The sequence below is a fragment of the Ciconia boyciana genome, chromosome 1, assembly GCF_034638445.1.
Source record: "Ciconia boyciana chromosome 1, ASM3463844v1, whole genome shotgun sequence".
NCBI classification, from domain to species: domain Eukaryota; kingdom Metazoa; phylum Chordata; class Aves; order Ciconiiformes; family Ciconiidae; genus Ciconia; species Ciconia boyciana.
Genome location: NC_132934.1, coordinates 138,954,034 through 138,979,720, shown reverse-complemented (window position 1 = coordinate 138,979,720; position 25,687 = coordinate 138,954,034). Strand labels below are relative to the sequence as shown.

At 40.7% G+C, this 25,687-nt stretch overlaps 1 protein-coding gene across 4 annotated transcripts in view; it reads left to right on the top strand.

Moving 5' to 3' along the window:
• SHROOM2 (shroom family member 2) overlaps nt 1–25,687 on the top strand; it is a 127,052-nt gene that overhangs the window by 98,456 nt on the left and 2,909 nt on the right. For all 4 annotated transcript variants that reach the window (XR_012040335.1, XM_072849506.1, XM_072849505.1 and 1 more), the window contains 4 exons: nt 10,128–10,877; nt 14,584–15,135; nt 16,052–16,232; nt 20,931–21,203. Coding sequence is in view for 3 of the 4 variants with exons in the window: in XM_072849506.1 (XP_072705607.1) it covers nt 10,128–10,877; nt 14,584–15,135; nt 16,052–16,232; nt 20,931–21,203 (1,756 nt within the window). In the remaining variant the exon portion in view is untranslated. The remainder of the gene's footprint in view (nt 1–10,127; nt 10,878–14,583; nt 15,136–16,051; nt 16,233–20,930; nt 21,204–25,687) is intronic.

Below are 25,687 nucleotides of genomic sequence, written 5' to 3'. Positions count from 1 at the left end.
CTCTGGCTCACCAGCAGCTCCTGGATCTCATTAAATGGGTGCTGGACTGTCTCCAAAGCCTGCACTTGGTTTATAGTACATTACAGTAATGTAGCCCTGTTTCTCCCCCATCCAATTTGCTCCTTCCCCACACCCTTGAAAGTGTGGCTTCTCCCTCTACCTTTGTTAGGTGAATTTTGAATCCCTGTTTCTAAACTTGAGGGTAGCCACCTCACATAGCCCCGTTTGTCTACTTCCAGCTTCTTATTACGGAGTGAAGTTCCTTTCCCTTAATTGCTGCTGGCACATCTGTTCTCCACTGCGCATGCAGTGACAGCTTAGGGGTATGCGAGGCCACCGTGGTCTGATAAAAGGAAGTGTTGGAGGGTAGTTTCTTCTTATGGGAAGTTTCCTCCCCTGCCCCCAAAGGTAAGTGTTACTAAGCGTGAGAAGCTGGGAGAAGTCCAATATGTGATTCTGAAGGTACTGAAATTGGGGGCAGGCAAGAGGAATGGCACACAAAAAAGTTTGTGGAGAGAGAAACAAAGATGATTTTGTAAGCATTAGTCCGTTTTTGTGTTCTGGTTTAGTTTTATTGCTTTCCCTGGAAAGAGGATTAGAATGAAAACTATCTAAAGACTTAAGTTTTTGTTGCTTGAAATCCAGCTATTTTCTTGTGGCTATCTTAATGATAACAGTTGAGTAGGGAGATTAGAGATAATATAAGGTATAGTTTCCAGTGGTTATACTCATAAAAGCATCATATGCTGATGTATTGTAGATTTTATTTTCCCTTAAGTAACTTGATGAAAAGCATATTTGGAAATAGGTGACTGATTTGTCTCCTCAGTGCGGCAGTTCATATATTTCGAACATATGGAGTGGCTTTATGGCGTTCTGGTACTAAAAGCTAGCCTGTGAAATGTTCACCTTCTGCTATAAGCCTTTAGGCAACATGGATTATGATTTGCTGTCACGCAGGAGACTGTTTATGCTAGTAAATTGGAGTAAAGTTTTGTGCTAAAAAGTAACGTGACAGCTGTAACTTCCATTTCTCTGCATGGGCCAACCAGACTTGCTACAGTCTGTTAACCAGTTGTGTTGTATTATGTAAACGGGTGAGTCTTCTTGAAGTCATTCTCTCTCTATCTTGACATCAAATAGACAGCTTTGGGAGATATAAAAATTTTAGGGCAGATATAAAAATTTTAGGGGAGGATAATAACTGGATATCAGTGCTGTATCGTAATATCTAAACCGCTGTATGTGATTTTGCATGCAGTTTAAATAACATTTTCCTCTGAAAGTGGTCATCTTTAAAATGATCTTTTAATACATATTAAAGCCTTATCCACAGTTTCGCTATTAAGTCTTTAATGTGTTCTTGTAGAAAAATTGAAAGGAGCTTGAGCTTTGCTCTGATGAAGGCCATGATGCCTTTGGTTTCTAAAGATGGAGCGTGGGGGTGGTAATTTGCTCATGCAGCATGAAAGCATTTAGTTCTTTCCCTGCAGAATCTCCTGCAAGAGAGAGTGCCTGTACACACAACACATGCAAAAAAAATTCAAGCTGGAGGGCTGTTGATGAAGACTCTCCTAAAATTAAAGACTTGGTTATTTGAACATTGTATAGAAAGGAGCCTAGTAACACACTGATCTTTTAAAATAATTTTAAATTTAAAACTTGTGGAACTGTTGTTGCTGAAATGCAGATCATGATTTTCACAAATGAAAGGAAAAACCCTTAAAATTAAAGGACTTTTAAAATCTCTCTCTCTTTTTTTTTTTTTTTTTTTTTTTTAAAATAACCAAATCCAGGGGGTGGGGGTGGGGGAAAGGAAAAGCTTTGAAGTCTCTGAGATCTTTTCCCTGAGGTCAGAAGTTTCTGATGATGTAACATACAATACAGACCAAGCCTTCACTTATCAAGGTTAAAGTTGACGGAGCTTGTATGAACTTGTCAATCATAGGAAGCAGGCAAAAACAAGCCAGCTGTTGTGAGGCATGGCTTTGAAAATCCTCTGTGTTACAGTAAATGAGACGCAGAGGTTGAGACAGATTCAGTTCTGTGAGGCTTTCAAACTGGCTGGCACATTTGCAAGGATGCAAAGCTCAGATATCCAGTGAATATGGGTAAACAGCTGTAAATCCTGGTAAGATTGTCTTGTCTTTAGTGTTAAAGCGTGAGAGAAACAGCTAGAGGCGTGCGCCTTAATTACCTTTTTCTGTCAGTTCTGAACAGAAATTTGCAGTATTAATTCATACAGTATTTCTTTTGTTCTCCAGGTCTTTGAGTACAGGCTGCATCTCCTGTCCCTATCAGCAGAAGCTACAGTAGCAAATTAGGAACAATGCAATGCTTGGTACAGAATTGTATTTTGCTTAGCGTAATCGACTGCTCTGTTCACTGATGGGTTGGGAGAATGGGGGAAAAATGTGAGTTAAATCCAGCTAAGATGCTCTGTGTGCATATGCTTGCACACGCGCGCTGTTTTTAGCAGCTTTTGTTTTCACAGTTGGCATCATGCACGCTGGAATTAGAATGCAGTGCCTTTTGAAAATATTTGTTTTCTGGACTGAGGGCTGCAGTGCCGTTGTTGTGGCTCAGGGTGCCAGACTCGGGGTTCCTCTCGGCTAGGGGTGGTGCGAGAGCTTTTCATCTTGTTATTTTCCTGGCAAGCCTGTTACTGTGAGTGCAGGCTCGCACGAAGACCTTTTCCACAGCAGCAGGAGATATTAGCTGGGAGTGTAAGAGAATTGGATGTGACTATTGGAAGCAAGTGGTGAGTGCGGCTCTGAGTGAAAAGATGGCTATTGAAATGTGTGCATATGCATGCTAATTAATTTAAATAACTGGTTTAGAGGTGTTTTTTTTTCCTTTAGAGATGAGCTATGTGTTCATTTTGGTGCCTGCCTGGGAAACCCAGGTGACCTAGCTATTATTCACAAAGTGTTTCATTTTATAGCTTCTGTTCTGTCAAAAATTCTGTTACCGAATTTTTGTTCAGCTGCAAGCAGCTGTTTTTGATAGTAATGGCAACAAGAAAATAGCAACAGCATATCAGGAAAAAAAAGTCTAGATGTAAAAAAAATAAAATAAATCAAAGGAGTGGCAACTGGAATGTCGGGGGTTTTTTTAATAAATTGACAAAACAATCATTTTTCTTCAAGCTTTTTTTAATGTGACTGTGATTTCCTTGTTAGTAGTGTTGGAAAGTATTGTCTTTTGTCTCCGCAGTGGTTGCCATTTGTGTAATATGATGGCTCTTGTTATACTGTTGGGATATTCTGATGATTGAATTCAGTGTGTAAGTACAGAACATATTATCTGGTTGACTTAAGTGAGCAGAAGTCATTTTAATTTCATGCAGGCAATCCCCCTGTGTGCTAGGACAGGCATGCAATAGATAAAGCAAGTAACAATACAGCCATAAAAATTATTTTTTTATCATTGATTTTTGATGTGCAGCAGAATGGAGGAGGGGTTTTTATCTTCTGAACTAAGGAAAGAAAAACATCCCCCCCTCAGCCCTTTCCCACAATATTCTTCCCTATGCTGTTATAAGAAATCTAATTTTAATCGGATTTGATTTTTGCTGTTGGCCTATGTGTTGTGCTGTTATCCGTGACTGACTGGCCTACATTTCATCCATCAACATATCTTTGCTTATCTACTGCAGGATTGGAGTGGGTCTGTTAAATTTGTTTCGGATTTTCATGGGGAGAGAGGTGACATCTTTAGAAAGAGAAAGAATGTGAGATGAAAACCCATTGCTGCGTATGTTGCCATGCAGGCAGGAAGGGAGAGAGATTCTGGTGGGATTGACAGACTGGCGAGCGGTGGCTGTTATCATATTTCATTCTGTGACAAAGGCAGGTGATAATGCAAGGGCTGTTAAGCGAGGGTGACATTTTGCTTTATCACATTGGGTGCAACAACTAAGCTGTATTTACTGGGACTGACTAAACAGATAGCTGCCATCAAGGCACAGATAATGTTAACAGGCATTCGGAGACAGAACTGGAAAACCAAGACTCACATCATGATAAATGTGTTATAGTGTAACAGTGATGTGCCATGGAGTATACTTTGTGAAATATCTTGCTGGTTTTGTACCTTCAGTTGTCTTCTGAAGTATATCAGGGCATCTCCTTTTCTTTTTCTCTTTTCTCTCTTCCTTTCTCTTTGAGAGGGAGCATTCTCTTGTCATTCAGCATTCATTATTCTTTTCATCTTAACACATGCTTTGGTTTTAAGACCATTTGCTTCAGTAGTGCTTCTGGGATTCTAGTTGCTGTCATCTGTCTCTTCAGACCAAGGCAGTGAACAGCTCTACTTCTTGGTAGTGACTTCTGTGCTGTGCCTCTTCCTGGCGTGACCATTATGGTACAGTCATGGTGATTAAATGATCAGTTCTGTGGAGGGTCCTGTATTCTATGCATTTGTCTTTAAAGATTTCTAAGTAGTTTTGTAGTCCAAGCTCTCATTTGGCATCCTTGGAATATGCTTCATGTGTCACTATATGGTGGATAGTGCATGCTATACTGACTCAGTAGTAATAGCAGATACAGTGCTCATCAGAAAAATGGACCACTGGTAATATCATTGCCCTTGTATTGGATGTCCAGATTGTGGTGTTCTGGAGTCAGTGTCTCCTTGGCATTGCAATATTAAAACCAATTTGAGGATTTCAAAACTTTTGGGGTACTGGTGCCTCTGAAAGAAAAAGATGTGGGACTCAGATGAGAATTCAGATGCCTAATAGAAGAAAGATGTCTGCATGCAAGTGAAGTCCTGACTCAAGTTATAATCCATAGAGATCTTGGGCTTGATTCATTTGGCTAGACACAGGTGTCTAGTGAGACCTGAGATAGCCCAGCATATCCCACTTGGCTTCCAGCTCTTTAAAGTTTCTGAAATGGTATAAGACACCTATGTTTGGGTAACTAAATTGATCCCCTAGGCAGTGAAACCAATGCGTGATTTGCTTGTAGAGATAACTGTAGGGTGAGCTGAACCTATTGGATTGCATTGAGCGTATCAATATGGATTAAAAAGTGGTATTAGACCTCAAACTTCTTCCTAAATTTCCAACACTCTTACCCTGTGCATCCTGTTCCAACTTTGTAGCATCCTGTTGCGGTCTCAAGCAGAACTATACTGTGTAGAAGAAACTACTCTTTATTTGCAGACTGGTGGAGAAGTGCTTTTGGATCCCACTGTGCCAAGTGCCAGGCAGATACACAATGAAAAAATAGTTTCAGCACATAAAGTTCACAGCTGAAAAAGTAGCATATCGGTGAGGGCTCTGTCTATAAACAGCTTTGGCATAAGCAAAGAGTGTGTTTCACAATTGAGGTAAGCCACATAATTATCTGTTTTGAGCCAGGTCAGCTCCTTGATTAAATTTTCTGTGGGGCTGTACAATTCGTACTGCTAATACAATGGAGAGAGTGGGAAGACAAAATCAGAGTGTAGTAAGAAGGAGACTGCCTCTTTTGGCAAAATATGTGCATTTAGATCAGTTTAAAGTGACTGCAAAACTGTGACCTTGATTATGAGGGCGTTGTTGCTGTTGTAGGGTGAAGACTCTTATGGAGGAGTCTTACTCAGGTATGAATGCCTTTTCCCAGTGAAGCTTGTAGCGTTTGAGAAGGAATTTAAGCTAAATCAGAAACAGCCACTCCATTTGCTCTCCTTTGCCGGTTAGTTAGTGCAGGACACATTGTTGCTTACATAACCATGCTTATGTTTTATGGCGAAACTTCTGCACAGAGGTCAGGTCTTTAACAAGCGATGCATTTTTCAAATGTTGGCTAACGCATTTTTGCAAAGCTTATCTAGTCTGTGATTTTAAAGTTGCAGTGTCTTGTGGCACTGTGTGGCTTGGCCTGAAGCGTTCTCAAGAAACTGTAAATCAGACAGATAAAAATCAGACACATTGAGTTGATCAAAGTGACTGTCATTTATTGAGGTACAACGTTCGATCAGATTGTTCTACCTCTATGTCCAGATTTACTCAAATCCTAAGTATGGGGCAAATGAAGGAAGTGGTTTGTTTTTTATGGCAACCAAAAATGTTATCCTTCTGATAGGCATCTATACATGATGATTCATTTTGGTAATTGCTCATTGACTCCACTGGCAGGCACCTATTAATGCGTGCATGTGTGTATATGTGTATATATATCTCTCCATGGTTTAACTTGCCTGTAACAGCTTACACTACTGTTACCTGTCTCTGGTTTGTTAGAATAGCCTGTTGTGTTATTGCTGGGGGGCTAGGGCGGCTGGACTAGGGAGGAGGCTTGTTGATTTCCCTGGCTTAGTGTTTACTTGGCCTTTACATTTCAGTCGTGAGCATGTACGCCCCAAGCTAACAGAGCCAGAAGGAAACAGAGAGATGTACTTGTCCATCTGGGTAGAAAATACTTAGTGCCATTATGGAGATGCACATTTCCACTCCCACGGTAGTAAGCAGTGGTGGTGTGCTTGGTGGCTATGGCCATTATGTGGAAGGTACAAGCCACAGAGCAGAGCTCTTCCCGAGCTCACCTGGCCGACGAGCACGCAGTCTCTTGTGTCTCTGCACAGACCTCTTCTAAATGAGAGCTTCTCAAAAACGTGGAGGACTGGTTTTTGTAATGAAGCAATTTCTTCTTTCTTGAGTTAGAAGCATATTTTCAATTTCTGCCCCCCACCATTTAGATATGAAAGCTCCTATACTTAATTCCCTTTATCTACCTTAAATACCAAAAGCAGGTACAGTAGAAAAGGCTCATGTTAGCCTCCTGTCCTAGACTCACCCTTATGGAATACCCCTTTGTGTCAAGAGCGTAAGTCTGTTGATTACACTTCCTTTGCAGTTCAGGTTAAGTGAGTGGTGTAAGTCATCTGACAGTCAAAGCTGTAACGTCATCGCATGCCAGGGATGGGGAACGTGGCGTGAGCTTCCCCGATTCTGTTGCATCAGGAAGGCTCTTGCATTGGAATAGTTGTGGCATTGTATCATGGGGATGGGGGAGCTTTGCGTTTGAAGATAACTTAGTTTAACGTTTTTAATGGTGACTGGTTTGTTATCTAAAATGAAAGTGGTAATTAAGTCAATTGTCATGTTTTCAGATGATTTGAAACTGTTTTGTCTCTCTCACTTTGTGATGTTTGGTTATAAATGGTAAGTTCCTTTCAGTGGTACGTTATCCTTGCATAATCCTATGGGCCTCATTTCCAACAGAACCGTATTCTGGGCATATCGTTACATGAAGCACTGACAGATTTAAATTAGCTTAGTGGGCTTCTTGGTATTGATAATAATGTAACACCTTTGCAGGTTCTTGCCACTGTGTTCTCCTGGGGCTTGAAGCTTGCTTTCTTTTCCTCCTTTCTGAACAGTAAGCTCAAATCTCTCCAAAATAATGTGCTAAGCATGTTTTGCATGAGGACCCACTCACGCTGAATGCAAACTAGCCTCAGTGTTGAATGTAGCCACCTTTCCTTGGACCCATTTTCTGTGGCACTGCAAAATGTTTGATTAATTTTGTGGAAGCTGTATGAAGGCACGTATGTAATCTCTGAATTTTATCTCCACGTTTGCAAATGTAGCATCTCTAAATTTCTCTGTGCTGTGATTCTTTATTTCCTTTTACTCTATTTTGGAAGGTGACAGGACTAATAAAACATTCATTGTTCCTGAGCCAGGGGAATATTAAACAAATTTGGTTACATGCTTTCGATATGTAAACCTGTCAGATTGGTGGTATACTCTGTCCTGTTTACTTCCACCAGCACACCCACTCTTGATGTGCATGCGAAGTTCAATGTATACTTTGCAAACTGGCTGAGGTCATGCATGTAATTTATGTCTTTGTGACATTTTGTGCTGTGCCCTTGATTCTGCCGTGCACCTAAGTGCCGCTGTTATACTATCTTATGTTATGGCTTATGTACGTGAAGATGAATAGAGAGGCCTGAAGAATTTTTTGGCACAGGTTAATTAGGAGAAAATTGTGCTCTATGTGGGCTACCTAGACAATGAAAAACACTGATTTAAACACACTGTTTCATACTTAAGGCCTGCAGTCTTCATTTGGTAAATATTTCCATTAAAATTAGTGGAACTATTTACAGACCCAGTTCTGCTTACATTGCACTTACTAGGGAAAACCAGCTGACTCTAGAGACGTCATGTAACCAAATCTGAATCGTGTCGGTCTTTCTGGCCTTACATCATTTTACTTAACTGTCCTTCGTCTAATGTTAAAATAGGAGTCAATAAATACTGTTTTGTAAAACAGAATTGACTCTGAATTTTTCAGATGACTCGAAGTTGTCTGAACCAATTGCTTTTAGTTGAGCAATATGAAGAGATCTGAGTTTGAACAATATTCAGCTCCTCATTCATGTTAAATTGAAAATTTATCTGTTAAAATTGAATTTTAATATTTAACACTTCACATGAAAGAGAGAGATTGTGCATGTGCCTGTTCGGGAATTAAATGGTGAAAAATCCATCTCTCTTGGAAGTATAATGCTATTTTATTACTGACAGGTAAAAATCAGTGTGAAGTACTATTACTAAAAATCCCATACATCAGGCAGTTTAATTACAATGTCCAGATTTTTTTTAGCACTTTTTTCCATAAGTGCTAAAACATCACAGATGCAAGGACTAAAAAATAATAATTTTGAATGTAATTTGATCGTACAGGTGTGAAAGTAGAACCCTTATTTAACCAGTTGTCTTCCCACAATACTTCATTTTAGAGATTTATTTTAATTTAATTAAAATAGTAATGCAGTGTGTAATTGCTCCAAATTTTTTTCTTCTTGAATTTATAATTGACTTAACCTATTACTTATTTTATGTGCTTTTATCTCAAATTTTGTTTTCATACACACTGATGTTAACCGCTTATAGACTTATTCTCAAAACTGGTACAGTTTCAGCTTACGCTGAAAATTCAAGTTAACTTTATTTTATAAATAGGCTGAGAAAGATGCCTCTTTCACAGTCCCCTCGAAAGAAAGCTTGAGTAGTGCACGTCTACAGGGTTACTATTTCAAAATACAGAGTCCAGCACTGTCGGTAGCACCAGCAGCTCTCTGAAGCCTTTTACTTCTCTGTTGCAGTTTCTTTTCTAAGCTCACAGTGTCTCTTCAGCCTTCTTTAAGCAGAGAGCAAACCTGTCTCCTCTCGGGGCTCCAGAGGTACTTTTGTTGTTTGGGTTTTTTTTTTTTCTGCCTTCTGTTTCTTTCCCAGTTTGTCTTTATCTGGTGAGCACAAATGAACTACATGTCTTGTGGCACAGCACAAGCCTGGAGCTGCGAAAGCCTGTTTTGTGGCTAGAAAAATAGAGAGTGTAAAATTGGAATAAACCCAAAAATATTTCTGTCTAAGATAAGGCCTTTTTGGCCATTGTTTGTCATTTGTGCTGACAGGGCAAAAGAAGTTCAAGTTTAAAATAGGCCTGACTGGAAAACACTATCCGTTCTAAGTTTTCTTTTGTGCCTTTTTTTCCAGGAGATGTTCATTTTCCCTTTCCCAGTTTTTCAGCTTCGGCAAACATTTTCTTTGCACTCATTTCATTTTTCAGCAGTTATGCAAAAATTCGACCTCCAGATTCATAATTAAAGTCCACAGTATTCAATTCACATTTAAAATGACACTGAAGCATTAATTTTTGCACATAGAGAAGAAACTTGTTTTCCGCCCTTCGTTACTGACTCTGAAGCAAGAAGAGAATTAAATTTTAGTATTAGGATTCCTCTTCTTGAGACAGTTTTATTTTCTACCAACATTTGCACATTTGGCTGTGCCACATACATCAGCGCTGGAGGTATGCTGTGCATTTAACTACGCCTTGCACACTGCAGCGCCTCGGGTTACCCGAAGGTTGTGTCACATCCTGTGGCACTCCATACCCTAATTTAGCCTGACATTATGCTTCGACTCATTGTATTAGATTAGGTACACCGTGTGTGCCCATACATGAGAGGATGTTTTTGTGCCGTACAGTTACCGTAGATTGGAGGAGTTGGTGTTAAATGTTGGATGTGATCTCGGTGTTCAAGCTTCCTGGATCGGTGTGGTGGCCTTGCGCCAAAGGAAATAAATCGGCAGCATGCTAACGACATGTTCTTCTCTCTAGGCAAGCTGACACAGGGGCCCTGAGTGAAAACCCACGGGAGAAGAGGGATCAGCTGGACCAGAATTTAGGCCACAAGTGGAAGGCATCTGTCAGACCTTTGCATGCACAAGAGCCTACGGTTCTGCCTCACGAGAGCCGAGGGAGGTCTGGGACATTGCCTAGTGATTACCGATACTCTCAGGAAAACGTGAGCGAGAAGAGCAAGGATCGTAGCCTGCCTCATCTCCCCTGCTCTGAGCCACAGACCTTGAACGAGAACCACTCCTGTCTGTCCCGGGGCAAAGGAGAGGAAAACCATAGGGTAGAGCCGGCACTGCTGAACAAGAAGCGTGGACCTGCTCCTCAGAGGCCACCACCCCCTAAAAGAGATAAATACAGGCGACCGGATAATTCTGCGCTGTCACTCGGCACCTCTTCTGAATCTCTGCTGGTAGCACCCAGCCAGCCCTTTCTGTCTTCATCCCCCAGCTCCACCGAAGTATTTGCCAGTCACTCCTCTCTCTGTCAGAGTCCTGCAGCTTTCAATGGAAAACTGAAGAGTGCTAATCCACAGCAAGAATCATCCACAGAGAATGTTTGTCAGCACTTAGAAGAAAAAACGCACCTTAGGTCTGAGTCTGTATTATCTTCCAAGTATCGGTATCTTCAAAAACCTGGCATGGAGACATCAAGGTCCCCTTCTCCTCAGTTTGCACCACAGAAGCTCACTGATAAACCTCCTGTGTCCGTACAGGATGAGAATCCAGCCAGGTACTAGATGTTACTCCTTTACTGTTTTATTAACACTTTTTGCCCAGGTAGACCTTATTAATGGTTGACTGTTCATTTTCTTTACTAAAAACACATCCTTTGGGCTCATTAAGTATGAGCCATCGCAGCATGTCCTAAAGAGACCTAAGACTTGTGTGAAGTTCCAGTTGGTGCCGTTAAAGTCCTTTGACTGGTCTGTGGCTTCTTTTAGATGACTGATGCTGCTCAGGTGTTGCAGCTGGTAGTTAGTGGAAAATGAAAGGGATGTATTCAAATGGATTTTCCACTGTAAGTCTGGGCAAAATCAGAAGATTCCCTGTCATCATTTCCCCTACCCGAGTCTGTATACGAATATGAATTGATATAGGGACAAAGCAGAAGTGGGAAGGGAAGCTGTATCCTTTGTGAGAACATCTGTTTTGAAAGCACACGCAGTAAGGTACACTGCCAAATCATGACTGTTTTCATGTTGCTTTTAAGATGAAACATGGCACTCCAGGTAGTCTGTGAAAGGGTCCACAGCACTGTTTGAGTTGAGATGGGCTGAAGATTCAGCAGGAGAACATCAGTCCTTTCCCAGGCTAGATAAACTCAGAATTAGACAAACCGACTGAAATTAATTGATCGTTGTGTCTGTCGTATGCTGCTAACATCATAAAAGGTTATTCTCCCACAAGATAACAAACTCTTCCAGGAAGCTCAGGCATTTTAGTTTTCATAAATCCTTCAGCACTATAATTCATGGTTAAAGAAGGAAAACAACCTCCAAACTGAATGAATGCAGAGGTTGCTTTTCTGAGCAAAAGTAGTTGGAATAGCTTTTCTCTACTGTAATGTAAATAGTTGAATAGACTCAATCATGCTGTTTTCCAGTGTGCCTTATGACACTGAAAACATGAATCACTTTTTTTCCTAAATGTGCCTTGATGTTTTTCCTCTTGTAACCAGAGGAAAAAAAATGAGATTTAATCTTGCAGTGTTTTTAACACAAAGTAATAATATGGTTTACTATGAAAAGTGCGACATGTCATGTGAACCCTAGCGTCTATGTGCAAAGGTAGATGATAGTAATGACTTCCTTAATGTATTGCTCTGACTTCCTTAATCTATTGCTTTATGCATAGGTACTAAGGATGCATAGAAAGCGAATTGTATTTGTCTTTCCTTCTTACTAAGTTTTAGTGTTGAAATGAGCACTGAGGTGTGCCTAATTATATGCCCATATCTGAATGATAATACATTTACCCTGCAAATCTTTCGTTAACATTTAAAATTCTTAAGCCCAGGCAGCTCTTGTTTGTGCACAATGTATTGTCCCCAGTTAATAATTACATCACTCAATAAAACAGGTATGGCAAAAAAGGAAAGATATGCAGGCCATACCTCTGAACCTTCTATATGGTATTTACTATATGGTATTTATTTCATATGAGTAAAATATGTCAAGTAGATTTATCTTAATATGCAATTAAGTAGATTGGGTTTATTACTTCTGTTGGCTCCTTGCATATGAGCTCTTGGACATGCCAGTTTGCATGCTGTGGGCAGCTAGGTTTCAGCATGTAGCTGTTTACTCTTAGGAACGTGTCTTGTTTATCAACAGGATAAATTGAGTGTGTAGGGTTTCCTGCAGCATTTTAGGTAGAACAGTGTAGTGTGGGGAAATACTGGTGGTGTGCAGAACCCAGCTATTTCCAAAGACAACTGTTTAGCAATTATAAAGATGAAAAGAGCGCATCAGTAGATGTGCATCAGTAGATTTCCAGTAAACGTACGCTCAGGTCAAGGAGTGACTGTGCTCGTGGTTGGAGTACAGCTTCGTAATGGCCACAAGCAGAGTTGCTGCAAGTCAAAATTTCATGCCACAGTTCCACAAATGGAAAACCTTCAGAAATCAGGAGGATAGTGATTGCAGAGACAGAATTTCTGAAGCACCTGCTGTTGAACTGTCTTTGCTCTGACTGAAATCAGTTGACTTAAAGATGCCTTAAGTATCTGGAAAATCTTTTACTACGCTGAGAGGAATGTAGTCAGTCTCAAAACAGATGCCAAGCATTTTAGGTAAAGAATTGCAGTCAGCTCACTTCTCTTCCAGTTGCCCTACACACTTACACATGCATCTTGCATTTCCCCCACGTTCAAAGATGTGTTCCTCTTCACAGTCTGGTGGAGTCCAAAAGGTGTGGGCTTTATTTAAAAGCAAACAAAAGACAGGGCTGGGGGCAGTGGTAGGCCTCTGCCGAGCTCTGCTGCAGCCAGGAAGAGAGCCCACGTCTGCAGGCAGGGAGCTGGGGCTGAGCGGCGGACACAGGAGCGAGCTCTTTAAAATGACAGTCGCCTTGAATGAAAACACCCTGATCGAATGGGAGCGGGGGGGTTCAGCATGGGCCGGAAAACCTGCCCCAAAGGTTGGATCAGTACGCCAAAGCATGTCCACAAAGCACTTGAGGAAAGTAAATGCCTACTGGGAGGCTGGACGTCCATTCAGAAACAAATACACCTTTAAAATATAAGATACAACTTCTGAAAAATATGAAGTCAAACAGATTTTGCTATTCCCTACAAAAGAAGAGTGCAGCATAACAAAGTAGAAGTTTATTTTTAAGGAAAGTGACACACCCACACTTAGAGGAAAAGAGCCGTAGTATGTCTTGCTCACTTATCTGAAAGGCGGCAAGCAACCCAGCCAGATGAAACCAGATATTTTAGCTAGTAGGCAATGTTCCTTTACTTGCTGTAGAGCTTCCAAACCCACATTATGACAATAATTTTAAACTTTCTGCAAACTCAAAACCACCAAACTAGACTTCAGTTTCTTATATGGTTTACATCCAGTACAGATGTTTCAGTAATGTTATTTAACATGTTATTGTCCAATTTAAAAATCTAAGTTAGCCTCCTCTTTAAATAGCTTGCCTGTGCTATGCAGTACAGAATTTTTGCTATAAGCTTCCCTTAAAAGGAGTATCCAGAATTGTGTTATCCTCTTCAGTGGCTGGTTTTTCTCCTTTAAGTAGAAAACCAGGACACTCTGGTGGGATCTGTTTATTAAACTTCTGTATCTTGTGTGAAATTTTACAAATACAGATTCTTTTTTTTAAATTGTGTAATTACGTTTTGAATTATTTCCAGGTTTTCCATGTGTGATTATTTGTTATTCTTGTAGCTCAGCAAAGACCTAGCTTGCAGGATGCTTCCATATGGTCTGTTGTCTCTTCCCTTGGAAGAGCTGGGAGTTGATGTGAGGGCATCACAAACTCCCCAGACAGCTAAGCCGCCTGTCAGGCCAAAAGCTGAGGCCACTGTTGGATCTGTGTGAGGCAATGAAGTTGAGCTCGAGGCGTGTTTTCCTCCATACGTGTGGCAACAAAGGGTTAAAAAGCAGTTCAGCAGCACTGTCTCAAATCTGAGGCCTGGCTGCTGAGATTGGACCCTCATGTTCATGGAAACAAACAGAAGTCCTGTACCCTGAGTATTGTGCAAGGCTGATATTAGGATTACTTACAAATGAACTAATACTATTTAAAATGTGTGGGCAGAAAAGAAAACATGTAGATTTAGGTTTGAGATACAGTGCAAGGACTATTCCATTACCTAGATCTCTTATCTACCTTTTTTCATATTTGGGCTTCCCCTCTGATTTGCAGATAAGAATTGAGATGTAAGGTTCTTCCATTTCTAAAGATGAATTTTTCTTATTTTCCAGAATTGAAAGGGTTATAGACAACAATACTACGGTGAAAATGGTTCCCATCAAGATAGTTCATTCTGAGAGCAACGCTGAGAAGGAGAGTCGGCAAAGCCTTGTCAGTACTATGGAGCCTCCTGCTTTACCCAGTGGTTTGGAAAAGGACCAAATTAAAACACTCAGCACTTCTGAGCAGTCCTATTCACGATTCTGTGCTTACACGAGGCAAGGTGTAGAGCCAGAGCCAGAAGCCAGAACCAAACCAGCTGACCCTCAACCAGCCGAAGAACCTGGGAGCAACTTGAAGGACAGCAGTGCTGCCACACCAGCAGTCAGCTATGTAAAGGCCAAAGAGAAGACCTTTGAAGACTGGAAGTCAGAGGAACTAGCCAGAGAGATTGTGGGAAGAGATAAATCTCTAGCCGACATACTAGATCCTAATGTGAAAATAAAAACAACAATGGATCTGATGGTTGGAATATTCCCTAAAGATGAACACCTCCTAGAAGAAGCTCAGCAGCGCAGGAAGCTCCTGCCAAAAGTTCCTTCTCCAAAAACTTCAGAGGATAAGTGAGTATTGCTTTCTGTAGGCCAGTGGTTCCTTGTAAGCCGCTGTCCAAAGTGTGCCAGTTTTCCTAGGGGACTGAAGGTGAGGATCTTCCTGCTGTTGAGGTTTGGGGCTTTTCTAAGACTTTTCCATTAGAATAGCTGTCAAGCATAATACTGCTCATGATACCATTAATGATAGAGAAAGAACAGTGTTGTGCAGTATGAAAAGTTTCCCAAGACCTGGTTGAAAACTATTTGTCTACGAACTTAAGGAATAATTAACTTTTCCCATTTCATAGTGATTAGATATTTTACCAAGATCATCTGGTCTAGTAACTGGATAGAGAAGGAACAATATTTTAGCCTTTTTTATGTGCTGAAAATTTGCAAAGACAACTTGAATTGGGCATGAGGCATTTCCTGGAAGTGAATGAGAACAAAGTAAGAAAAGTTTTAAATTCCATCCATGTTGATGTTCTGTGGGTCTTTTGTTTTCTTGATACGAGTTATCAAATTAAGTTGTAGCCTTCTCAAGAAGTTCACATGTAATTCCATAATCAAAAAGATAAATACTTATGTTGTAGTATCCCACATTTGGCAGTCTGAAAGGATGCTTTCTATGACACTGAGGTCTTTGCCCTGCTTAGTAAAATGTAACTTCACATTTTGTTTCCAGCTGAGATATCTTAGGTGCATTTCACTCATTGTAATGGTGAAAGGTCTTCTGCACTACTTCAGTTTTAGCTTTTGGTGGGCATGTGCTGAGTTCACAAAAATTTTCTTCACAACCAGTATTTATTTATCCTATTTCCGTAGGTAATGGCTTTCTGTTGAACGCCCTGCTTGCTTGATGAAATGATGGCTTTAAAAGATTGTCCTTTCTTTTCAGTGATTAGGGCGTCAAGGCAGTTAATGAAAGTTTTTTACTTTTTACCAGGAAAGAGGAGCAGAGCGCACCATCTGCCATCTCCCTGACAACCAATTCTACTTACTACAGCACATCTGCACCGAAGGCAGAGCTGCTGATTAAAATGAAGGACATGCAGGAGCAGCAGCAACAGCAGCAGAGCGAGGATGATTCTGAAGACGAGCTGGATCATGACTTGTCAGAAAAAAAGGTAACACATTTCTAAAAGTGTAACGGGAGGCTCTTGGTTGCGTGCATTTCATTAACTGTGAATTTGCTAGGTAAACAGCCCTAAGTAAAAGGCCTTCTAGATGTACAGGATCACTTGGAAAATCAGCCTGTGTTTTTTTAAGGGCAGGAGGGATTGTTAAGTGTCCAACTGTGAATTTAGGAACTTGATATTAGGTGCTTTTTGCAGCTTGATACACATTTTGGAAGGTCCTAAGGGGAAAAGTTTTGGGGAGGTTATTTTCAAAGATTGTTTTCCACTTGAGATTTTAGTGTATTTCTCTCACTTGCTATATACAAAGGAACAGTAGTGCTTATATATCCCACTGTAACTGGTGGTGGTTCTAGTTGCTCCATATTTTTGAAATTTAGGTCCAAGATTTTGGTTTGTCATGAGAGAGGGGGGAAGAAACACACACACACACACTCTCTTCACACTCCCCCACGCCTTTTTTTGTTTGTTTGTTTGCTTTCATGAGCAACAAACCACTTTGCCCTCTATTTCTCCTACCTCCCAAATTAATAACAGTAGTGGTGGGAGACAGCTACTCATTACAAGGGAGGCAGTCTTCTCCACTCTTGTTCATCCTCATCCTTGGTGTTGTATTTGTGATCGAAGGTCAACATAATCCCCTAGGTGTTAAAATGATGATATAATGCATTTCTGTGGTTTGAGAAAGTGTTGTCCTACGTTAAAATCATCGCACTCATCTCATTAGTGATTTGGCACAAAATATTTTAATCTTAGTTCCCAGTACAGCTAAACTGGAGGAAATGGTCTGTTTGATCAATTAAAGTGATGTACTTAAGTCTGTTTACCTAAGCCAGTAATGCAATGGTGTGCAAATCTTATCTGTTAGTGTCAGCTCTCTGCTTAATAATCAACTGCCAGGGTGCATTTGGTAATCTAGTCCCAAATAAATGTCTTTTAATTAAATATTGGGAATATGTTTAGTTGCTAAGAATGAGAGATTCGTTAGGAGATTCCCACCTCTGATTCAGTGCAGGAGTGGATGCCACTGCATTTGAGGGGGCTGTAGTGTTTTTTGTTTATCTTTTTTTCTTCCTCAGCCTTACCTCCCTCCCTCTGCCCCCACTGCATCATACAGTTCAATACAGCATGCACTGCCCGGGGCATGGCTGGCTGCAGCGGGACAGCTGCCCTTACCCTCTTGCCAGAGAGCCGCTGAATCCAACAGCTGTACTACTTAGACAAATTAAGGATTTCACTGCATTTGGAATAATTTGGTTTTATCTGGTGCCACACATGACAGTCACATTCATCGATTTTGCTAGAATTAGTTTCCTTCTCATTAATTATGGAGTGTATGCGTGGGGAGGGGGTTAAAATTAAACCTTTCTTGTTTGCCCAACAAACTAAATACTAAAACTTTTATAAGCAAAAGTGCCATTTATTTTTGTTGGTGTCTGTTAACAGGAAAATCATGTTCACCCTTTACATACTCCTCCGTCTGTCCCCCCAGCTCCAGTATACACCACTAATCATGTGACATAGGAAGTATTTCATGAAGAACTTTTAGCAGAGCTCCCCCCTCTTCTTCTCTGAATATATGTATTGTCGTAGCCATGCACATATTGCTGTTTACTTCTCTCCCTGCTCCTCCACGTGTGTTAGGACGCAAGCACTCAGTTCAGTGGGCTTTCATCTTGGATCTTGTCAGAAAATGTATAAAACTCATGGTAAGTGGGTCAAGGCATCTTTATAAAACAGCCAGAATATGTAACTTGGCCCAGCTTCACATATTTGGCAACAGTTTAACAAGGGATCATTAAGGACCTGAACACTTTAATAGCACACTTTACGACTTCAGTTATTTTAGAGGAGGCATACGCCCAGAACCTGTTCCTTGATTCCTAGAAATTGCTCAGTTCTGTTACGAGATATCTTAATTGCAGTCCACTGTGGAATGATTGTAATATTTGTCAGTCTCTGCTCTGCAAACCAGAAATGTGTGGTGCTCTTTTTTCATTTTGAAATAAGTATAGGAATCTCATATAGAGTTGTTCAATTTTTTTTTTAACTTTTTTTTTTCTTAATTTGGGACGATCCCTGTATTCCCAGCTAGCAGGAATGGAATGTGTCTCATGTACTGAATTTAATGTAGGTTTACCGCAATTATAAAATATTGAACAGATGTTGAAGACACTACAGGAATGTTTTTTGTAGTGAGGAGAATCCACATGCGGCTAGGAAGTGTCTCCTTTGCCTTTAGGAAAGTTTCAGCAACTCTTGAAGAGTGTAAAAATAATTGAAGAATACCAGGTTTCTTCTGCTTTCAGGCCTGAACTTCACATGAAATGGGGTGGTGAGCTGAGAGCAGAGTAATTTACATAAAGCATGCCAAGCAGTGAACCACCTGAGCAGCACTCTGAGCTACTTTCTGTGTTGCTAGTCAGATCAGCAAGAATTACTGGAAAAAGATGCGGGTTTTTTTTTTGTTTTCTTGTTTACTGGTACAGAATTCACAGCTATAAATTATTAATCTGCCAGCTTCAAGATGTAGATTGGAGCTCTTCTGGTTCAATAGATATTGAATGTAATACAGGTTTTCTGCCGGTTAGCAAAAGCACATAGTGAGCTCACAGTTGCTGCATCCAAAGGCTGCTTCATCTGGGTAGGAAGCAATCAGTGATCATAATCCAATTCTTAACAGATATGACAGTCTTAAAGAGGGGTGAGTACTTATGGCCTTCTCACCTGCAAAAGGGGTCCTTTAGAGGCTAGCTTCAGCTGCTTGGGGACATCTAAATAGGATGCTACTGGGAAAATGGCTTTTTTCTGTTTTTTAAAAAAAGAAACTTTACGAGAGAGCTGATCTGGGTTGTCAGACCAGATTGGTAAATGTTGAGCACTTTGATGGCTTTTTTTCATTCAAGAAAGTTGCAGCAGAGCTGCAGAAGTGAAAAACTCAAGATAGTAACGTAGAGCACAACAGTATCCTGTTGTGTTTCAGATAGTAAAACAGCAGCATTGTGCATGTGCATGTCATCTGAGGGAAATGAGAGCGTAGCACTGTGACCTACATAATCCAAATCAAACTGCATTTGCATTGAGAGAAGGGGAAAAAAAAATAAAATCCTGCAGATTAATCAGTCAGTAAAGCAGGCATCTGTAGAACTGCTTACTACCTTAATCTTTTGGGCACCCAGACTAACAGATAACCCAAATCCCGATTAACCTGGCCTGAGTATATTAAATCAAAAAGGAGAAAACTGGCCTGGATAATCCATGTGTTGAATTTCTACCTTCAAAAAGGCTGTTAAATTTTCAGGGTGTAGTTGCTTTCTGTTAAGATGGCAGATTTTGTTGTTGGTGGTGAGTTTTTGTGTTCCCAAAATAAATTGGCAATGACTGTTCAGTGATGTCTGAGAGCAGTAGCTGCTATCAGTATGATTCTCAGTAATCATGAAGGTTTGTAATCAGACTTGCATTTAGAAAGCAGAGTTCCTGAAGAATGTCATGAGTAATTTTTTTCAAAAACAAATTGAAGTGGTACTGTGAAATAATGACTATTTTAAAGGATGTAATTTTCATTTAGAATTTGCACTAAGAGGTGTATGTTTAGAGAACGCTTTGGAAATTTTTCTTACCTGAAATTAGCTGAATACTAAATAGGCTTCTGCATTTAAATTAATGAGGCATTTTTAGGGTGTGATTCATCTCATGTTAGGGTAGACAACTAGCTGAACTGAATTCCACCCCTTGTGCACAAGTGAAAGCTAATGGACATGTAAGAAATAAGTCCTCTTGCCCAAACACAGGGAGGTAGCTGGGCAGCAAGGATGGAACACAGGTCACTGAGGGAGGAGATCTGGGTTCTTGGTCTGGCTCTGCTGGTGATGCACCTGACATGCTTTTTCTAAGCCAGGGCATGTGCATCCCAGGCAATGGGGGATTATACTAGAGAAACCCCGACAAACTGCAGGTGAGGTGGTATATTCGCCTGGCATGGGACAGTGACAGCCAAAAAGATGCTTGTTTGGTCCTTTAGCAGAGACACTTTGCACAGCTTTGCACAGGGCTGCTTTGTACCATACAGAAGTAGATTTTGTTCCCTGTTCTGTGCCACAGGGATTATGTTTTCCCTACAGAAATGTTGTAAGACAGTGTTAATGCTAAGATTTTCTGAGAGTGGAAGGACTGCTATTGGAGGGATGCTAACATTATGCAGAAAGGAAGAAAAAGCTAGACAGTGCCCTAGTTTTAACTGTGTCATGTGGAAAATACAGGATTGTTTTCCTGGTACTGTTTATCTTCCTAAGTGTGGCTCTTGAGAAAGGTATTATGGACCTGGCATTTACAGAGAAAAGGATGCGCTGTACTTTATGCTGTTACATAGCAGGCTTTGAAGCTGTTCAAAGAAGAAGCAGGAATGCTTGCTGGGGGGGTGGAAGTCCTTCATCTTTTGCCACAAAGGTAAATTGCTTTAACGCAGGTCTCAAGCTGAGCATCGTAGACCTCATGAACATCCTGAACCTTTGAATCCAGAGGCATAGACCTTAGACATATACTTAGACATATATTTATTTGTAATGCACTCATTGTCAAAGCCACATGGCAGTTTCAGTGTATTAAAATGCTAGATTTCTGACATAACTTTCAGAAGTGGGGAAAAATGCAGTAGTGCTAATAAATTCTCATCCCCTTTATTTTCCACAGCAAGAACTTATTGACAGCATTAGTAGGAAGCTGCAGGTGCTGAGGGAAGCACGGGAGACACTTCTGGAAGACATCCAAGCAAACAATATACTGGGGGAGGAGGTAGAGGCCATTGTGAAAGAAGTCTGCAAACCAAATGAGTTCGACAAATTCAAGATGTTTATCGGTGACCTTGACAAAGTAGTCAACCTCCTGCTGTCGCTATCAGGTCGTCTGGCCCGGGTGGAAAATGCCCTTAATAACCTGGATGAAAATACCTCTCCGGAAGAACGGGTGAGAAAGGCCAATAATAACATCACTGCATTTAGTGAACCTGGTGTGGGGGGTTTTGCTTGGTTTTGTTTCTCTAAATTGCAGAGCTCAAGATGAGGGATAGTGAATGGATAAATATCATACGGCCATTTTCTTTAGATTTCTCTTTGCCTTGTTTTTGCTTGGAATACTAAAACTACAAGTGGCTTGGTGAGGAAAAAGTGGTGTTTTGGGATGCAACATACTGGAAAACAGACTTAGCAAAAGTTTAAAGAAAGAGGGGAACTACTGATAAGAGTGTAAAAGGGAGACAAAAATATTCTAACAAATCAAGATAGGAAAAGGAGTGTCACTTTGTGCTGTAATGCAGAAAGCTTACAGACTTCTTTATACTCAGCAAGGATCTTAATAAAAGTCTATAAGGTTGTTACAAAGAAAATGTTTCTCATCTACTACAGCTTCCTCCACAAAGCCTAGCAAGGAACAAGAGCAGGAAATGACAGAAGGACAAGTCTTAAAAAAAAAAAAAAAAAGCCAGGTGGGGGGGCAGCAGCAGCAGGGGGGAGACATTGCAAAAAGAATTTTTCGATAGAAAACATGTTTTACCCAACCAGAATAGTCCGGTAGTGATGTGGAGGAATCCAGCAGATGTGAAAATTTCAGGAGCATTCGAGGTGCTCTTGCCTGTTGGATCCCACCTCTGCTGGCAGCACTTTGTTTAGCTCCAAATCCCAACAGGCCTTAGCTGGGAAGCAGATATCTAGCAATACAGATATGCACCAAAGGAGAGATGTAGACATGTGTGAAACTTAAAGGCTAAAATAAATAAAGAGAGAGGGTGGGGGACAGGTATGTGTCAAGTGAGTTTAGCTTCTACAGTTAAATGAATGCGAAGTGGGAATTTTGGCTTGTAGCTGTGGACTGAAATGCCAGCAGTCCACCTAAGTGTTGTAACAGAATTTTTTCCGTGGGCTGTGGATTCATACTTTGTTTCTTCAGCATGCTCCATTGTTTCACCAATAAGAACCAGTAAGTGCTGGGACTAGTCTGAGGCTGTGTTTTTGCTGTTTGGCCCTAGCTGCTGCCAAACATACTTGTTTAATGGCTGTCCAGACCCCTCTCTGACTGAGGCGAAGGGAAGGTATTTGACAGCTTATTAGAAGGCAGATCAAAGCTTCTGAAACTTAAAGAAATTTAATCCTTCTTTAGACTTCCTTTTTGCAGGTTGCAGTTGCCTAATGGGCTCAAAGATGGGAGTGTGAGCTGGGGAAAGAGCTACCAGATGATACGAGCATATAAGAAACACAGTTTGAGAGCTGTGATAAAAATAGCTTATTGGCTAGGTGTGGAAAAGGAGGAAGGTGAGTAGGTGGTGTAGTAAGGGTAGTCAGAAATCATCTGTGTGCTCTGCTGTCAAATGTAGACTGACAGAAATCCAAATCCCTAACATATTTTAATCTCCATTCATCTTCTCATGCACTGACACCAAAGTCTTGCCATAGTAACATCAGAAATATATCTAAAAGTGTTGCTCAGAGTTGCTTCTCAGATGGATCAAGTCCCCAGGTACTTTGACTATAAATACAATGCATATAGGGTTACATGTGCATTTCTTTGAATTTAGGCTGGTGTGTGTGGCTTTTTTGGTTGTCCTTTGGTATTTTGTGGGTCACATGATATTTGGTGTACTACTGATGTACCATATAAACAAAACAGGGGAGATTACTTCCATCCCTGGGGATCATATCCCTAGTGATGACTGATTTCTTTTAACAATTTTTTTTTAAATCTGTTGTTGTCTAATAAACACTACTCTGATAGTTTTCCACTTTCTAGGAACCACCAACAGCTCGGCAGACTTTCTAAATAAACAGTCTGTCAGCAGGCAAATAATCACTGCTGAATTAATATTCTTATTATTAGATGCTTTGTCATAGGTCTCCTTTGCCACAAGGAACAGTATCAGGTATTTCAACTTTAGCTTCTGAAAGGGGCTTCACCTGAAATAGCTACCAGCCCCCTTCCTTCCACACAGTGAGACCAGTGTCCTCTCATTACTTTCCTTATCAGTTAAAGCCAGAGTGTGTTGAGAACCCTGAAGTGCTGAACCAGCAGTCCACAGATGTAATCAGGTGCCTAGACCCACAAAACCTGTTATTGCAAGACTAGGGACAAGTACCAGGGATAGTAGTTTAGGAACTGGATGCTGGGAAGCCAAATGCATGGAGGGAGTTCCTTTCAATATGGCTGTGGTTCAAAACAGCAAACAATTCTTCAGAAAGACTCTCGATAGAAAGAGCCAAAGATTATTATATCAGAGGAGCTTCAGATGCCCTGTGTTTGGCTGGGGCTTCAGAGCAATGCTAACTGCAAAAAACCCTTCTGCACTCTGCTTGGTTTTGGTTGGTTGAAGATGGTCAGATGAAACCATCTGACATCATTTACGCCTTTAGGCCCGGCGAGCCATTTACCCATTGCTCAAAGAACCTCCTCTAGAATGGTGTCTTGAGCCTGCTACAGTGTGTTTCACTTTACCCTTCAATACAGGCTTTCTTGTGTCAGTCATCTTTGACAGAGGTAAAAGCAAATTCAAGAGGTATCTCATTTGCCTTCTTCCTTTCTGCATCCCACTTCTCTTAGGTATTCCCTAAACCTCCACAAGGGCAGAGGTACTAAGGTGTCATGCAAAGTTCATAACGAAATTACTGTTTACTTCCCTTAAACTGTCAGGTTACTCATATTCGTCTTAAAGTAATGCCATAGGCTTGGTAAGAAGAAACCATACAACTTAAATCTCAGGAATCGTTATGAAGGACTAAACATTTGATTGGTCTTGTGTCTGTTGACAATGATAGCGAATGGCTTGAAAAACAGAGCTATTTCATCCCATGGTTAGGCAGGTAACTCTACAACTGAGCTACCAGCTGGTTGATATATGCCCTCTTGTGTTCATCAAATTCCGTCTAACTCTGCTGCTGCTCAGCGTATGCACAAGCTGCAAGGCTGCCCTGGGGAGCGGTCTAGCCATGCTCCCAAGTTTGGGCTTGGCTGCTAGTTCACCTGATGAATTTAGGAGAACAGTATTTCCATCTCTTTGCAGCAGATAGTTCTGCTTGCAACTTGCAGTGGGATTTTTTTTCCCTGGCATAAGCTCAAAGGAAGATTAAACTGTGGTTTTTCTAATAATGTGTGATTTCTGTGACTTGTCTTCCATAGCTGTCTTGAATCCCGAGTTAATCTAGGCTGTGTATTTTAAGTACATTGAGAGCGCAAGTCTGAAAGCGTTTCACCCTCTGAGCTTTGTGCTGTCTATAGAAAAAGAGGCAGCACAGGATATGCGTGCAACTCTGACAGATAGGTCTATTAAAGCTTGCTGGTCTGTATCCCCCTTTGTCCCATACTTCCATCTTGAAAAGACTATTTTGTAGTCTACAAAAACACTTTTCTGTAAATCCTTTAGGCTTATTATAGCATGTGTGATTTAACATAAAGTCCAAATGAAAAAAAGGGACACATTTATTTGAACAGACTGTGGCTTATTTGAAGACATAGGTTCTCAAAGAAAATTCATCTCTGAAGCAAAACTAAAACTTATGGAGTGGTACCTCTTATGGGCACTTTTTAATTAAGTTCAGAAGTCTGTACAGGAATTCTTGATGTCAGAGTAGGCCAGCCATACTCTGTCACTGGAAAAAGGCAATCACTTCGAGGCAGACATCTGAAATAGGTCAGATTGATAATGCTCCTTTCTTTCCATATACTGCTAAAGGAGTGTAGCTGAGCGATTCAGGTGGGGCTGTCTAGTGTGTAGACAGGTGAAGTTAGGTGAGATGAACCTCACCCTTCTTGCTCATACATATGTGTGAATGGGATGTAGCTCCTGTCTTTCTTCGTGTGTTTCTCCATTCAGCCTCCCTTTTTCCTATTTTGTCTCTTGTGAGGGCACAAAGCCCTTTTGGGAAGATAATGCTTTTTTTTACTTTTTCTTCCCTCCTGTTGCCTTGTCACAGCTCTTGCTCTTGCTCATGTCTTAAGACCACACGACTTCACATCTCATGGAGAAGCCATGCAGATTGCAGCAGAACTGCGAAATACTGCAGTGTCAGGAGCTGTGTGAGAACAAATTGCTCTGTTAATTAGTTTGGTTCTGGGTTCTCTAACCAGAGGTGTTTAAGTGTGGAAGTTCAGTGCTGTGTATTGAAGATGAGACATTGCTGAGTGAAGTCTTAATTTGGAGAACTTGGATGTTTCTCAAAGGCAACTGTATTTTATATAACTATTTTGAACTATTAAACAGTAAAGTAGTCTTTAAAGTTCTTGCTATTGAGGCCAATAGAAATTAATGGTGCATCTTTCATTGCTTCATTTTTTTTTCCTGTTTGTTAATGCATTTTATTAGAATAAACTTCGAGGAGCAATCTCATTCTACCTCTCTAAGTATTCAGGAAAATCTTTGTGTTTGCAGATAAAACAAACTTGAGACTTAAATACTGAAGCTGTTGTCC